The sequence below is a fragment of the Styela clava genome, chromosome 12 (genome assembly GCF_964204865.1).
Source record: "Styela clava chromosome 12, kaStyClav1.hap1.2, whole genome shotgun sequence".
Lineage (NCBI taxonomy): Eukaryota > Metazoa > Chordata > Ascidiacea > Stolidobranchia > Styelidae > Styela > Styela clava.
The window spans coordinates 365944-383607 of NC_135261.1; the positions used below are offsets into that span (position 1 = coordinate 365944).

Here is a 17664-nt window from a genome sequence, read left to right on the forward strand (position 1 = left end):
CACTAGCCTATTAGATTGCATGATGATCTTGCAGTACAATATGTTCTTAAAATTTATTGTTTATTTGAGCCTTAAATAAACATTGGTATTTGTAAGGTATACAAAGTTCTTGAAAAACTGTAAAAGGTATACTTCGATTGAAAAGGTTGAACAACACTGGTCTAAAACCTATATTCGATGTCCGAAATCCTATATTCGACGTCTGAAATACTATATTCGACGTCCGTAAACCTATATTCAAAGTCCAAAATCTAATATTCGACGTCTAAAGTTCAATCAGGCGAAATATTGTATTCGAGATCCGAAATCCTGTATCGGTCGGTGAGCCGACCGAAGCCCCCCGCCAAAAATTAAACACCCCAGATCCCGCTCAAAAAAAAAATTTGTAATTATCCAGTTAGATTGAAAGCTAGGAAAGCAGATTGCGCAGGAAAGTCAAATTTTCAGATCATTTCTGACTCTAAATTCCTGATTTTCAGTTGATATTTATATTTATATCTACCCAGACTGGGCCACGCAATATTAAAATCCGGCAAGACATGTCTGGCCTGGATTTTCATATATAATAATAGGATTCATGGTGTCGGTTAATATGCCATATTGCGCAAAAATTTACCAAAATTCTGTCAAATATGACTCTCACGGGCATGGTAGTGACGTCGTCGTCATCGTTTCATAAAGATAGAAAGAGTAACCCAAACTCTCTTTTTGTGACGCAACACGTCTCCTGAAATTTGAAAGAGAGAAAACAATTTCTTTTCACGCTCAAAAGTAGTGAGTCAGCTTGCATAGGATATATTCCGATGCGAATAGACTGAAGCTTCATTCTAATTTTTGCTGTTCGAAAATTTACTTTCATCGAAGCAAAGTTGACGAAATTCTTGGATTCGAAATGAAGATTCCGATTCGACACAGTTTCATCGGACTCATACTAATGATGGAAGCTTGTTTATTGATTAAAGGTCAGTACAACCGTGCATGCTTTGTTGGGTTTGCTTGCTTGCCTGAGTTTTGTTTTTTAGGGCGCACTAAAACTGACATGAGCAAACTATGGCCGGCGGGCCTATACTTGGCCAGTTTGTTAATTTAATTTGGCCCGCCTGATGCTACCACAACCAAACTAAAACCCAATTTGGATGTTTTAGCTAAAAAAAAGCTCAAGGAATTTGAGGAAATTATGATTAAATTTTGGTAGGAGGCTTATGGTTTCCTCTTCTGCTTTTGTAAAACCGTTAAGACTGTTGATGAAATGTGACTTTTTGCGTCACACTTACATGGCCCGCCAGTCTAGTAAAATTTTTGACCCCCTGTCCAAAAACCTTGCCACCCCTGCACGATAAAATAAATAATTTCGTTGGATATTTGATACCCAATTGATAATTCTTACATCAAGTAAAACTTTTGCCTCAGTATATCAGGCAAGATAATTGAGCTGCTCTAAATGGAGCTGCACATTGAATAATTGTGCATGAATAATATTCTGGAATAATTTGTGTTAAAATTTACAAATTGTTAGTGTTGGCTGTTTTTTGGCTCTCCAGAAGTGTATGTACCAATATTAAGGTGACTAATTTCGTTCGCCTAACTTATATCAAGTTGTATAAAGGGACTGGAACTCATGGGCGGGGGGCGGGGGGCGGGGGGGGGGGTATTTACTTGGCTATCACACACTAACGCTAACCTGGTACACTTACTATCAACTTATAATAATCGCTGATTTTACAAAAGCAAAAAATAAAACAATTACTAAATATTCCCCAGCAATTTTCGAATATAAAAATAAGATTAGTAGTTTATAGAAGGGGTTAGTTATTTAAAAATCATATAAAGACTCAAACAATCAGGCCATTGATATCCAAACGGCATGAACGCTTTATATAGGTATTAAGGGCGCTCCGGTAGTATGTGCACCAAGATGGCGCACAACCTGAACATGGTATGTGTACCAGGCTAGGATTATCAGGTTGTGCGCCATCTTGGTGCGCTCCGGTAGTATGTGCACCAAGATGGCGCACAACCTGAACATGGTATGTGTACCAGGCTACGATTATCAGATTGTGCGCCATCTTGGTGCGCTCAGGTAGTATGTGCACCAAGATGGCGCACAACCTGAACATGGTATGTGTACCAGGCTAGGATTACCAGGTTGTGCGCCATCGTGGTGCGCTCCGGTAGTATGTGCACCAAGATGGCGCACAACCTGAACATGGTATGTGTACCAGGCCAGGATTATCAGGTTGTGCGCCATCTTGGTGCGCTCCGGTTGTATGTGCACCAAGATGGCGCACAACCTGAACATGGTATGTGTACCAGGCTAGGATCATCAGGTTGTGCGCCATCTTGGTGCGCTCCGGTAGTATGTGCACCAAGATGGCGCACAACCTGAACAGGATATGTGTACCAGGCTAGGATTATCAGGTTGTGCGCCATCTTGGTGCACATACTACCGGAGCGCCGTATTAAGATTATAAGTATAGAATCCAGAAATCTAATAATATACGTTCTCATTGTAACAGTGTATTGGTGACATTATTGTAGATATTCCTATATTTTTTCAAAGCAATAATTAAAATAAATACTAAAAACCTCCCCAGCGATTTTCGAATATAAAAATTATTGGTTTATACAGAGGGTTAGTTATTTAAAAATTCTATTAAGACTCAAACAATCAGGCCAATGATATCCAAACGGCATGAACGCTTTATATAAGTATTAAGGGCGCTCCGATAGTATGTGCACCAAGATGGCGCCCAACCTAAACATGGTATGTGTACCAGGCTAGGATTATCAGGTTGTGCGCCATCTTGGTGCCATACCACCGGAGCGTATTAAGATTATAAGTATAGAATTCAAAAATTTATTAATATACGTTCTTATTGTGTGTATTAGTGACATTATTCTAGAAATTCCAATATTTTTTTCGAACCACATCGAAAAACTTGGGCAAAAATACGATGAAAAAACACTTTATTTGTCGAATTCAACAAATTTTAACATTTCATAATGTATTCGTAAATTGGCGATTTAGCCAATATAAGTGACACGGCGTAACTGTGAATTGAAACAATTCATTTGACAAATTTCATATCTGCTTTTTTCGTTTTACGGCTGAAATATTTGTGTTAGGAGGAATATTCATTTATTGCGGCGTAGGGGAAGCCGGTATGACGGCGTAATAATATGACGAACCTCGGTCTCTCGATGAAAGTTGAACCAAAATTTGAATTTTGAAAATAATAATTTTTTATCTGATAGATTTCCCCCTCGAATACCTCGTTAATTTTGTCTCGTATTGGATGCGTTGCTGTACTGTAAACAGGGCTGAGTTTACCGGGCAAAATAGGCCAAGTCTTGGGGCCTCGGCATTCAATTTTGTACTATTATTCGGTTTTAAGTCACTTTTGAATTGTAAAAGATTGTTATAGAATAAAACCAACTCAGAATTTTATGAAGCTGATATTAATCAAATAAATTCCCGTCTCAAATACCCACCGTTTCGAAAATTAAAAATAGTAGACTAACAAATTTGTATAAATTCAAATAATTGTACTCTGGTCTCATGGCGTCCCGCCTCAACGGCGGGCGTGAAATTTAAATTTGATTCGACCAATCATCATCGAGGAAAATAGTGCGTTCGCATGACGTAGGTAGCAGTATAAAATTAAATATGGAATAAGCCGATGCGCGCCATAAGGAAATAGGTACTAAAATAGTCTCTCTATAAAAAAAGTTCAGTGACATAACTTTCGTTTATATGTTAAAAAACCTATTTTAAAATGAACGATTAACTCGATTTCTAATTTATTTATTTTTTCTAACAGGAGAGGAATGCTGGATTCCTATGATTTGCGACGATCAACCTACTTGGAGAGAACTTACGGTGAGAGCTTTAGTAGTAGTTTCATACTGGTATTATTTCACTTTAATCCATGGGAACACTTTTTCACGGGGAACACTTGCTAAGCTAATGCCTTAATGCATGGATGTGCAACCTTCATGTCATTATATTTAAACATTTCTCTCTTGTTCTATTTCAGAATGGACAGTGCACAAAAGAAGAAGAGAAAGCTTTGGAAGGTTCGTGTCCACAATATTACTTCCTTTTAAATACCTCCGCTATTTTTCATATTTGCCAAACGGTATGATAGCTAACAATCGTTTAGGTACCCCTGAAGTATTCGTACCAAGATGGCGGAAATAGGAACGTAGTATGTTTACCATGTTAGGGTGAGGCTATAATTTAAGGTGCAAATACTACGGGAGTTACCTAATTAGTCCTCCAACTTGTAATTGAACTAAAATAAGGAAAATTAGAATTAAATTAGGACCTAATCCTAACCTGGTACAAATATTACGTTCCAATGTCCGCCATATTGGTACGCATTCTTCAAGAGCACCACCGTTTTATCAGTGAATTTCATAATTTTCTATTTTTATTGCGCCATGTTTACCAATTAAATCATGACATATAGTTTAGCAATACCCATCTCATATTCTTATTTTTCATATCTTCAAACAAAAAAATTCACTGAATTCGGATTGTAAAACTGATGGCAATTTAAATTCTTTTTTTATTTTCGCAGCTTTAACGGAACGATTAGACGGAATGAAAAGTGAGCTCAATCAATTAGAAAAGGTGTTGGAAGAAGCTGAGACGAACTCAGTGCAGCCCTCTGTTGTAGGAGTCAAAGAAACGACCAATCCCCAGGGTATGAAAATACATGTATTTTGGTATCTCATGCACTGGATATTGAAAACGTCCTTTTCAGTAATAGTAATCGGTAATAAGGCGATTGTGCAAAAACGCTGACCTTGAGTGTCTCATTCTTACCTTGAAGTACCCGAACCTTCAAATCTTGCTATAAACTTATAATATAAATTCACTTTTTCCCACAGGTAACAAAGTCAAGAACACGACGCGCTCTTCAACTGTCCCTGCTACATCCCCGTGGTCAACTAAGGAAGTCTTTCTGTCTACTGTGCTCCCACAAACTACAAAAGTCGAACAGAGTACAGGTTGGTGTGGCCTTTTCTTTCTCGTTTTTCAATCGGAAAATATTTCTCCCCTAAACGCTTTTTAGTACACGTTTAATATCTTAATTAGGAATTCTCCAGAACAAGTAAATTGCGATGCTTTCCGGAAAAGTAGTGAGATTTGAAAACGAATCACGAAAACACTAAATGTATTTGCTCGATTAAAAGATATCAACGTTATGGCCTCAGATCATCCTTGAAAAAATGACTTTCTTTATCCCTGCAAGGCGCCTTAAAATAGGACTTAGCAAAATTGCCTTCAGATGGCGCCGTAATTCGAGCGTTGCTCCGCTTTATGCCCTATGGTGTTGTTGCTGCACTGTTCGACTCAAGAAATCGGATACTGGTGTAGTTAAGTAATTAAAGCGGGCACCCTCATCGGATTAAGTAATCCCAAAAAAATGTCGTGAAAACGTCCGTATATTTTGTCGTGTTTTTTTTTGGATGACGTATTCAGATGGGGGGTTGGGAATAAAATATGCAAAAAATGGTTAGGCCACACCCATTACATGTGATATTAAACTATACAAGACCCAGAAATCGCAGTTACTCACTTTTTCGTCGATTTTTTTCGATACAGTGGGGTAAACTCTTTACTTTCCGCAAATTGGAATTTTATTAAATGTTGATATTTGTTTTATTTTATCTACCAAATTTACTGTATTGATGAATTGAATGAGAATAAAACAATTCTTACCAAAATTACGTTTCAACTTGGTTAAATTGACGATTTCAAATTTTTTTTTCTCAGTATGGGGGGAATTTCCCTACTTTCCGCACGGTGGAATTTTTCTAAAGTCAATATGTGTTTTATATATGTCGACCAAACTTTCAGGGCCTCATTCAGAAAAGTGCATGTGACATCACAATTACTATTCCCATTCACTATGATAGAATTTAATGGTGGCTGAACCGAAAATGATAAAACATTGACACTGTGGGTCTTGTGTAGTTTCTTATCTGAATAACTTCTAGTGGGTGTATCGTAACAATTTTTGGAGATATTATTCCCGACCCCCACTTGAATACGTCATCAAAAAACCAAGAGCTGATTGCCCGCACGTAAGGGTTGTAGCTTGCCCATCCGGGCTCTAAATCAGGGGTCGGCAAACTACGGCCCGCGGGCTGAATCCGGCCCGAATTTATTGTGAGACACGTGTAGACTAAATTATATTATAACCTAACAAGTATATAATTCACAATTACTCGTTTAATAAGCAGATAATCTAATTATAATTAGACAAATAACAACAAAACGCAGAAAAGTTGATGCTAAATGCAAAGAGTTTAATGGCGCCGAAAATATTCAAATGGAAATGAGAAAATAAATCCATATTCTATTTGAGAGATGTATCATTGCTTGATTTTTAATAGAAAAAGTATCATTCGTTCGGTTTTGAACTTTCTATAAATATGTGTGGCCCGCCAATGACTTGCAATCTTTAATTTTGGCCCGACAAAAGTTTGCCGAGCCCTGCTCTAAATTCTTGTTTTTTTTTTGTTTGTTTTTTATTCGAGGTCGAGGAGGTGAAAATACCTAAGATATCAAAATTTGGCAAAATTGTTGAAAAGTCTGGTCTGCACCTTATAACTGTTTCAATGTTCAGTTACAGTACGTACCTGCCCAGCACCTGAAGCTCTAAAAAACGGGATTGTGGACCTTACGACCGCACCTGATTTAGAGTTTGGTCAAACAATCAAATATTCATGCAATGCTGGATACGTTCTTCAAGGATCAAACATGGGAAAATGCGGAGAAAATGGAACCTGGGGGGAAGTGCCCACCTGCGTAGGTAAGTGTTGACGCTGTGTATTCAAGGATAATTTTTAACTTCAGGGTGTTCGGTTGTTGGTGCCTCGTGTAGTTTCGTATCCCAAGTACTTCTAGTGAGTGTAGCATAACGATTTTTGCACATGTCAATCCTAACCCCCACCTGACTATGCCATCCAAACACTAACTGAAACAAATAACTAGTTAGCTATTTCTAAATCCAACATGGACTGGTAATGAGACCACTGGTGGGATTGGCTATTGGCTATTTACACTTCTTAAGTCCAATTCATGCAAGCCTGACTAAATATACTGTTATGAATTATTAGCAAACCTGTCTTTTGAGTTTTCATTGATAATTTTGACTTGTTAGCATTGAAAGTCTGACATTAGGACATTTCATTATCTCTGGACTTATAAGCCGAGTCGAAGTTAAAATAGTTTTTAACCCGATGTCGATTGTGAATTTCATCTGACTTTACAGCCCTGTTCACAGTAAAATAATATTTGGTTTAGGCCAGAATACGAGGCTAGGTCTCTAAAAAAGTTCTTTTATGTTTTTCAGTCGATCTTACTTGTGATTTTGAGTCTTCAACCAACCCTACATGTGGCTACATGAGAGTTAATGGAACATTTGAAAGGACTAAGGACATTACAGGTATTGTTTCCATATGAAATGAATGAGTGCCTGTAACTTTGCTTACAAATGAGGCTTCTTTACATCTGAGTGAGTGTTCGTTACTTTATTTACAAATGAGTCACTTTTACTTTCTGAGTGAGTGCCTGCAACTTTGCTTACAAATGAGGCTTCTTTACATCTGAGTGAGTGCCCGTAACTTTGCTTTCAAATGAGTCACCTTTACTTTCTGAGTGAGTGCCTGCAACTTTGCTTACAAATGAGGCTTCTTTACATCTGAGTGAGTGCCCGTAACTTTGCTTTCAAATGAGTCACCTTTACTTTCTGAGTGAGTGCCTGTAACTTTGCCTGCAAATGAGTCACCTTTACTTCTGAGTGAGTGCCTGTAACTTTGCTTACAACTGAGTCTCCTTTACTTCTGAGTGAGTGCCCGTAACTTTACTTACAACTGAGTCTCCTTTACTTCTGAGTGAGTGCCTGTAACTTTACTTACAACTGAGTCTCCTTTACTTCTGAGTGAGTGCCTGTAACTTTACTTACAACTGAGTCTCCTTTACTTCTGAGTGAGTGCCCGTAACTTTACTTACAACTGAGTCTCCTTTACTTCTGAGTGAGTGCCTGTAACTTTACTTACAACTGAGTCTCCTTTACTTCTGAGTGAGTGCCCGTAACTTTACTTACAACTGAGTCTCCTTTACTTCTGAGTGAGTGCCTGTAACTTTACTTACAACTGAGTCTCCTTTACTTCTGAGTGAGTGCCTGTAACTTTGCCTGCAAATGAGTCACCTTTACTTCTGAGTGAGTGCCCGTAACTTTGCTTACAAATGAGTCACCTTTACTTCTGAGTGAGTGCCCGTAACTTTGCTTACAAATGAGTCTCCTTTACTTCTGAGTGAGTGCCTGTAACTTTGCCTGCAAATGAGTCACCTTTACTTCTGAGTGAGTGCCCGTAACTTTGCTTTCAAATGAGTCACCTTTACTTCTGAGTGAGTGCCCGTAACTTTGCTTTCAAATGAGTCACCTTTACTTCTGAGTGAGTGCCCGTAACTTTGCTTTCAAATGAGTCACCTTTACTTCTGAGTGAGTGCCTGTAACTTTGCTTTCAAATGAGTCACCTTTACTTCTGAGTGAGTGCCTGTAACTTTACTTACAACTGAGTCTCCTTTACTTCTGAGTGAGGCCCGTAACTTTGCTTTCAAATGAGTCACCTTTACTTCTGAGTGAGTGCCCGTAACTTTGCTTACAATTGATTCACCTTTACTACTGAGTGAGTGCCCGTAACTTTGCTTTCAAATGAGTCACCTTTACTTCTGAGTGAGTGCCTGTAACTTTACTTACAACTGAGTCTCCTTTACTTCTGAGTGAGTGCCCGTAACTTTGCTTGCAAATGAGTCATCTTTACTTCTGAGTGAGTTCCCGTAACTTTGCTTTCAAATGAGTCACCTTTACTTCTGAGTGAGTGCCCGTAACTTTGCTTTCAAATGAGTCACCTTTACTTCTGAGTGAGTGCCTGTAACTTTACTTACAACTGAGTCTCCTTTACTTCTGAGTGAGTGCCCGTAACTTTGCTTGCAAATGAGTCATCTTTACTTCTGAGTGAGTGCCTGTAACTTTACTTACAACTGAGTCTCCTTTACTTCTGAGTGAGTGCCCGTAACTTTGCTTGCAAGTGAGTCTCCTTTTCTTCTGAGTGAGTGCCTGTGACTTTACTTACAACGGAGTCTCCTTTTTCTTCTGAGTGAGTGCCTGTAACTTTGCTTACAACTGAGTCTCCTTTACTTCTGAGTGATTGCCTGTAACTTTGCCCACAACTGAGTCTCCTTTACTTCTGAGTGATTGCCTGTAACTTTACTTACAACTGAGTCTCATTTACTCTGAGTGAGTGCCTGTAACTTTGCTTACAACTGAGTCTCCTTTACTTCTGAGTGAGTGCCTGTAACTTTGCTTACAACTGAGTCTCCTTTACTTCTGAGTGATTGCCTGTAACTTTGCTTACAACTGAGTCTCCTTTACTTCTGACTGATTGCCTGTAACTTTACTTACAACTGAGTCTCATTAACTCTGAGTGAGTGCCTGTAACTCTGCTCGTTGAAAAATACTCAACCTGTATCCCAGTTCTCACACCAGAATTACTCACATTTCTTATTCCAATTCATTCTAGGTTATGTTCTTGCTGGTAATGGTACAATCACATCCTTACCCAAGGCTTTGGCTGGCAATGAGGAACTATGCATGAGTGTCGACATAAAAGGAACATCTGATGGGGAACTGGTGGCTAAGGCTCACAATGGAACTGTAACGTGAGTAGCTAACAATGCATTTATTTTTTACTCAAATATTTCCCGCTTTCACTCCAAAGAAGGCTTTGTATTGGCAGCCGCTATACAGTGAGGATTTAGGAAAGTTGCACGCCCATTTTAGGTTGTTCCAAACATTTTGCTTTGAGTATCATCTGGGAACAAAACCACTGTCAAGCACTGTAATATGAAGATCTGCTAAAACTATAAAAAACTATAGCGGTGATTTTCACATTGGAAAATGCTGATTAACGCGAGACTTTAAGACAGTTAAATTTGATGCGCTCGGAAAAAGAGCTGAGAAATAGATTTCATGTAAATGAGTTCCTTGAAAATGCCGAGTATAACCGATTTTGATTTTTTTGGAAGTCGATGTAAAGACAGCAATTATATGTTTTGTAACTTTTAGGAAAGCAATCTGGCCGTTTTCTGCCTCGACTACCTGGAAAACAGAGAAATTCGTTTTAAAGAAAGCAAACTCTACAGATACCGAGGTTTGTAACACATCTTTTAGCAAAAATTGGGAAAATTGGAATTTTAAAATTGGAAAATTTAATTCGGAATTGCTTGGGATGTGAATCCCATTTCGTAAAACGCGAAAGCGTAGTCTAGCTCTGACATGGGCAAACTGCGGCCCGCGGGCTAAATTCAGCCAGTTGGGAAATTCAATCTGGCCCGCCTGATCCTGCTACAACCAAACTAAACCAAATTTTGACATTTTAGCTGAAAATAACTTGAGGAATTTTTTAAAAATGCGATCAAAATGTTTTTTACTTTTGCTTTTGTAACCGTGAATATTGTTCATAAAATGTAATTTATTACGTCGCACTTACATGGCCCGCCAGTCTAAATTTCAAATTTCTGCCCCAGGTCCAGGTCTACTTTATCAGCGCTCAGAGGGTTGTAATCATTTCTTCGCATAATTGAAGTTTTTCTAGAATTCCTTTACAAACAGGGAACACATATTACCAACCTTTCACTCCGCATGTATAAACCTCAAATGTAGATCTTTTGACTCTGTGAGAATTCCTTTGCAATTACGATACGTTCAAATACAGATGGGCAAAGTACGGGCCGCTAGCCAAAAACAGCCGTTGGGTAATTTAATCTGGCCCGCCCGATGCTGCCACAATCAAACTAAAATCAAATTTTGGTTAATTGTTAAGATTACGATTAAATTTTGTTTTTGGTACGAGGTTCATTGATTTTAAACTTTGCTTTTGCAAATATTTTATGAAACGTAACTGTTTACGTCACTTTTACATGGTCCGCTTTTATATTGCTATTTTTTTGCCCCTTTTCTGAAAACCTTGCCCACTCCTGCTCTAGTCTCTGCCTTGCTCAAACTTCAATCTTTTTTATTTCATTTAGGTCCAACTTGTGCTTGACGCATCCGGGAATGTAGAGTTAGACAACATAACAACTTCGAACTCTTCCGAATGTTATGGTCTAGGTAAGTAAGCAAGATTCCAGTATTTTTAAATATTTTACGAAATATTTTACGGATTTGAAAGAAACAAATAGTCTGCGAGTTAAACTTTTTCATCATTTCTTTTTGTAGCTACACCTTGTGCTAAGCGAAATCTCGAGAACGGAACAATTTCTCCTGAGCATAACTTGTACAGTCAGGATCAGGAGGTCAGTTACTCTTGCAGCAGTGGTTACACTTTGGAAGGGGGGCAGACGGGAACATGCAAAGCTGACGGTTCATGGTCCACAACACCAGTGTGCGCTCCAGGTAGTTTTTTCTTTCTATATTTCCTATTTCTAGCCTGCTGTCTGTATGGCAGCCCAGTAGCCCTGAATGGGGGAGGCCATTAAAATGCCGATTGGGATCATATATCCATCCCTATTTTTAACCTGCTTTCCATAATCAGACCAATGTCCCCGTATGGGAGAGGTACTCATGACGATTGGGTCTGCGTTAAAAACTTCGCAAGTACAATTCGCAATTGCCCAAAGTACTTAATCCATGACCCATCCATTTAATCCACATACAGGCATATTTAAAATATCATGCTTTAATTGTGTTCAATGTAACCTGCTGTTTTGTTGACTAAAAATATGAAAGGATTACTAATCCAAAATGCCGCGGCCATAAAAATGTGTGGCATTGTGTCCGATAATATAATCTTGTTTTCATTCGTAATTTCCGAAAAACGCTTTAGCGTCAAAGACAATCCAACATAATGTGAGCCATTTGCGATTGACAATGTCCAAAAAGCATTTTTGATCTGTCCCAAGCCTCCTAAAACAAAACTTATGGCTTTTCTCCTAGTTTTACTTTTATTATTTTACAATGCCGCTTTTCAATCAAAATATTTGGGTTGTGGATTCACCTCTTTATAATCTCTAGCGTCTCGTCGCCGATGATCATAATATCATGACTTGTTTTTAACAACAATCTCACAATTCCTTGCGAGAACCGAAAACTAAATATTATCGTCCTCGCGTAATTTGTGATTTAGAGAGAATAAATATCAACGTGAAGGTGTTTAAGGCTTTAAGTAGCACACCGCGCTGATGAAAACAATCTGCGATTTAAAGAAAATGCAATGGCACGCGTTATTGGCGACTTTTTCAGTCATCCAAAAAGAACGAAAAAGGAGGTTTCCAACTCTTTCCTAACACTAAGTGCGTTTAGTCAACAATTACGACTTTAGGCAATTTGAAATTTGCCGAGGTATGCGAAAATAAATTTCGTAATTTCGTAAATTCCTCCAAGTCTAGGATTGGGGCCATATATCCATCCCTAAACTACTGTCCATATGTCCTGTGTGGAAGAGGCCATCTAAATGGCGATCCATAACCTGCAATCTGCTATCCATTTGGCAGCCCAATAGACCTGTATAGGGGAGGCTTTGAAATGGCGATTGGGACTATATATCTATCCCTATCGTCACCGTATTCATTCTTGTTGCCTGCGCGCAGATTGGACGCCAGACTTTTTCCAGTTCATTCACCATTACTCATTACCCTGTGGCCTTCGTTTCCTACTCTTAAAAATTAAATTCAGCGGGTGCTCTCTCCTGAATTCGGGGCGGAGCGTATGTCACTGGCGAGCCATTAACTCAGAAATGAATTGAACCTTCCGGTTTTCATGCTTTCACACTGAACAACATTCTACAGAAACAAATATTGCGACGTGAAGAGCTAGGCGTTAAAACACGTTCATTCTGAATGAACAAGCAATTACTGATATATAAGCAGATGCTGTTATTACGGGTAGTTTTCACACATTCTCTCTGAACAAGGCTCTACGGGAGCAACCAAAGATCGGTGAAAGCCTATTGGTTTTAACCATCCCTTCACTCTGAACAAGGCTCTGCACAAACGTTTACAGATAGGCAACGAGCTAATATTTTTGGAAATATTCCTACATTGAAATAAGAAACTGTGCAGGCAACCACTGATACTGTTGATTAATTGCGGCATCCACTGGCGATCGTGTCGGTTGTCTACGAACTCGCTTCGTGACAAAAAGTTTTTTATAGAACTCCAGTTATCTAATATTCAGTACGTTATAGATTTATCATGCTCATATTCTTCAAGTCCCATCGGCCTGTATTATCAATCGCATATTTCACTGCTATGTTTCTTCAGCTCTAATAGCTCAGTGGCTGCACGTAATCTGCTCATAAAAACGTTTACTTTATATCTGAGTAAGTTTGCGAGTCCTTTCTTGAATCCAACAAAATGACGTATGGTCAAAACTACTAAAGGATCACAATCATATTATTGTAAAAAACTACAAAAGACAAATATCCTGGATAAAATGAATAAAAGGTTTCAATTAAAACGTAGAAATAAATATTCTCCTTAATAATAGTTTCATAAATATCTGACTTCAAACATTTTTGAATGTCATTTTTGTTTCAGAATGTGGAGTTGTCTATAATTCAAGATGTATTCGAGCGATCGTTTATGACGTGACGAACGTCTCATTAAGCGTCGCTGAATCTCTTTGCAAAAACAAATTGGCTAACATTTATGACGTCACACACTACAACCGGGTTGTTGATTATTTACGACCAATGATTCCTGATGGATGGGATTACATTCGGGTTCGTACGGGAATGACTTACAAGGTAGGTCGACTCTGAATCATGTTGTTTAGGCGGTCATACATGAAATCATTATAAAATAATGTTTATAATATGAAATATAAATGTTATGGCCGATATTGCTTCCGCATTACCACGTGCTATTACATTTTGTTTTCAAACTCATATAACCGTTGAATAGAAGAGAAGTTCAAATCAAATCCTACAGGATTAGAAAAATTTATTTGGCAGGGTTTTTCGGTTTCTATCAAAAAATTCAACTTCAAACTTTCGTCTCCCTGTAATATTTCCGGGTGATTCAAAATTTGACTCCAACTTCGGTGGAACGCTTCAAGTTTACAGCTCTGTCACCAAATCAAAAAATACTAATCCAAACTAATTTGATTTATGTGTCTATTTCATTCAATTCTTATCCACCAACGGTAATCACTGAAGTGTGACTGAGCAGAACAGTCACGTGATGACGTCACGCTTCATTAGGTTTTTTTTCATATGGCGAGGATTACTGGTTAAACCAAATTTTCAAACTTCACTATGTTATATTTCTGAAAATATATTTCATATCGACAGGGTGGTCAGCTGTATTCAACGACGGGCCAAACTATGTCTCAACCAACTGAGGCTTGGTATAGTGGTCTTCCGTATACCGATGCATCGTACACAACTGTTATTGTTGGTGTCAATCGAAAACCGGATGATCAATGGATTTCTAATGTTCCCCCTTCCCATGCATATCACGGAGCCATCTGTGAAAATGAATTATAACTCTGTACATTGAATGATCGATAAACAAAAAACTATAGAATTACTTGAGTTTGAGACTAAATTTTATTCACCTAAGCCTAATTAAAACTTTTAATTACTATTTCCACAGTTGAAAAAGCTTATGCTATTGTATTCCCAAATATTCGTTTTGCACATTTACACCCCAAATTACTATTTCCACGGCCCACAGTTGAACAAGCATATAAAGTAAATAGATTCTGCATGCGGTATATAAACCTCATATTATATTCATTGTTAGATTTCTAACAAACAAACTATTTTGTATTTTCTAGATGTGTCCAAGAAAAGTTTGAATTTATTATTTTAACTCAATTTGTTTCTGTGTGAATGTGAATAATCTTAAAATTTTGGTAATTTGGTTTATTCAAATATATATTTCATGTTCAGGAAATTTTATTAAATTACAAAAATGGTCAATACTCTACGAATAACGGCTTCGTACTTGTAACCTATTTAGAGTCTAAATATCGTAAAATTCAAATTTTCAAAAATTACAGGAATAAATTGTCTTCAGATATTTGTCATTGAACTTTATTTGGATAAAGCTGTGAAATCGGAGGAAAATCGCAATCGACTCTGAAAAAAATCAAATTTTAACGATTAAAACTTTGGTAAATGCAAACTTCTCCGTTGAACCTCCCAGACTCGCCGCCCATCGACTCTTTAACCCATGAAAAAAAGTTCATTTCTTTTGCTATATCTTTTTTGTGTGTTAATTAGTGTGATATACAATGTGTTTATGGATCTTATCAATTTTTGGCAAAATATTTTATCAATTAAAGTTGAAATTATTTTTCACGAACTAAACTTAACAAATGAAATTCACGGAACTTTCTGAAATTATGAACTTTCAGTGCAGAAATATTATTTGCTACTTTGTGTGAATAAAATTGTCTTGCAAAACGTCATCGATGTATTTTAAAAACGATAGAGACTGAATTCATTGCCCAAAAAACTAAGAAATCAGCTCAATCAGAGAATTGGAATTAAAAAAGACTTATATCCAAATTGTCCAAATAAGACAAAATTTTACCAGGAGTAATCCCCCGAGCATGTCGCATTTTTCACTCGAACTTCCAGAAAATCAAATTTGGTTGAGAAATCCTTTACAACTATCAAGTTGTTTTACCTTAACTTTGGGTTCGAGTTTTCAATTTGTATTTTAGATTTAAAAACTGAAATCAATTACAGCATTGTCTTTGCTTTACAATGGCAAGTTTCATTACTCACAGGTCTCTTAACATTTTATTTTTCTTGTGTGTGAATTCTAAGGATTGATGATTTTCTTTTTATTATATTTGCTATCGTACTTCATTTATTTGAATTGTTCTTAATCACGCCATTAAATAAGATATTTTCCTGGTTATTCAATAGGTAAAAAAGCTGAAAAATAATTTGAAACTTCAGTGAGACAAGAACAAAATACGAGGAAATGTTAGGAATTTATCAAAATTGAAACAAATTACAGCATTGTCTTCTCTATGAATTAATCAAGTTTTATATTTCGTATGCCCCTTTTTCCTCAGGCTCTCAAAACATGGCAAACATTTTATTTTTTGTTTTGTTTTTCAATTTTCTTGTGTGTGAATTAGTGTGATATATAATATGTATATACAGATATTTTGTTTGTTAGATGTGTTTCTGGATCTTATCGATTTTTGGCAAAATATTTTGTCAATGAAAGTTCAAATTATTTTTCACGAACTGAACTTAACAAATGAAATTCATGAAAAATAATGTAAACTTTCAGTGCAGAAATATTATTTGCTACTTTGTGTGAATAAAATTGTCTTACAAAACGTTATCGATGAATTATAAAAATGATAAAGTTCAAATTTATTTTCTCACAAAACTAAGAAATTAGCCTAATCGGAGAATTGGAAATTTAAAAACAGTTTTTTCTAAATTAGACAAGTAGGGAAAGGGAACACTTAGTTGGGAACACTCTTATTGAGGGAATCGTTGTTAGCGAGTTCGATACAAAAGAGAACCCGTTCTTAAAATCGCGAATGCCATCACTGGTATAAGTAACACAGCTATGTCTCGGACCAACAATGCCTTATATTTGTACGGTTTGTGTTAGTTACTATTTTCTATAAAGTGGATGTAACATTTTGGACGCTCCAGAATTGTGTACCAATATGTAGGGTAACTAATTTTGTTCGGCTATTTTACTTAAAGTTGTGTAAAGGGACGGAATGCTATGGGCAGGGGGTATATTCACTTGGCTACACAAACAGTTTTCGAACTCGTAATAGAACTAAATTAAGGAGAACAGGAATCAAATTATGCCTTAACCTGGTACACATACTACGGTAGTGCCACATTTTGAGATACGTAAACATACTGCCAATGAGCAAGCGATATCTCCGTTATTGAAAACAGAAATTACCTTTGTTCAGCCAGAATTGATCTTGAACAAGCTTCTTATTTATCAACTTCTTCGTATATTTCCTATTAAAAGCTCATTTAAACTACGGCATAGACTCGGTTTGGTAAATACTTCTCGAAGAGGTAGGTATCGGTAACCCACAAAAGTCTTTGCTTGGCTTGAAATTGCCCATCCCTTCGGTAGGCCAACAATGCCCTGTATTTTTATTTTTTGCAGATGCATTATAAGATTTAACATTTAAAGATAAATAAACAGAGCAAACGACCACATTACCAAACTGAAACACAGAAATCCTCTCTGTTCAACCAAACTCGACCTCGTACGAGCTCTTGTTATCAACCACTTAATAGAATCCACTCGTTTCTCCGGCTCAGGCTTAATCAAGCATTTATTCATCCTCTCTAGAAGACACGATTTAATTGCAAAATATTTCTACGTTCACTCATGTTCGGCAAACTTATATTTTGGCCTACTCTATATTACGTACCAGTGCCCGTTTGTATACGGACTTTAATCAGAGCACAACCGGTGTTGGCAAAACAATGTAAATTGCAGACATTCTGAAATGTTTTTCATCGTCCCACAAGAGACTTTTCCTTATCATACCTGCGTATCGCAATGCAAATACCCAGTTTTAATCTCCCTCTCTTGTAACAAATCAGCAGTTTATTCTGCCACCATAC

At 37.2% G+C, this 17664-nt stretch overlaps 1 protein-coding gene across 1 annotated transcript; it reads left to right on the forward strand.

Moving 5' to 3' along the window:
* The first annotated feature begins 518 nt into the window (after positions 1-518).
* On the forward strand, positions 519-14568 carry LOC120329737 (uncharacterized). The gene is made up of 13 exons (XM_078118337.1): positions 519-962; positions 3822-3880; positions 4038-4077; positions 4584-4709; positions 4897-5016; positions 6642-6827; positions 7371-7463; positions 9604-9742; positions 10149-10233; positions 11111-11192; positions 11301-11477; positions 13619-13827; positions 14374-14568. The coding sequence occupies exons 1-13, from the start codon at positions 893-895 to the stop codon at positions 14566-14568; spliced, it is 1581 nt and encodes a 526-aa protein (XP_077974463.1). The 5' UTR covers positions 519-892.
* Positions 14569-17664: the final 3096 nt, after the last annotated feature.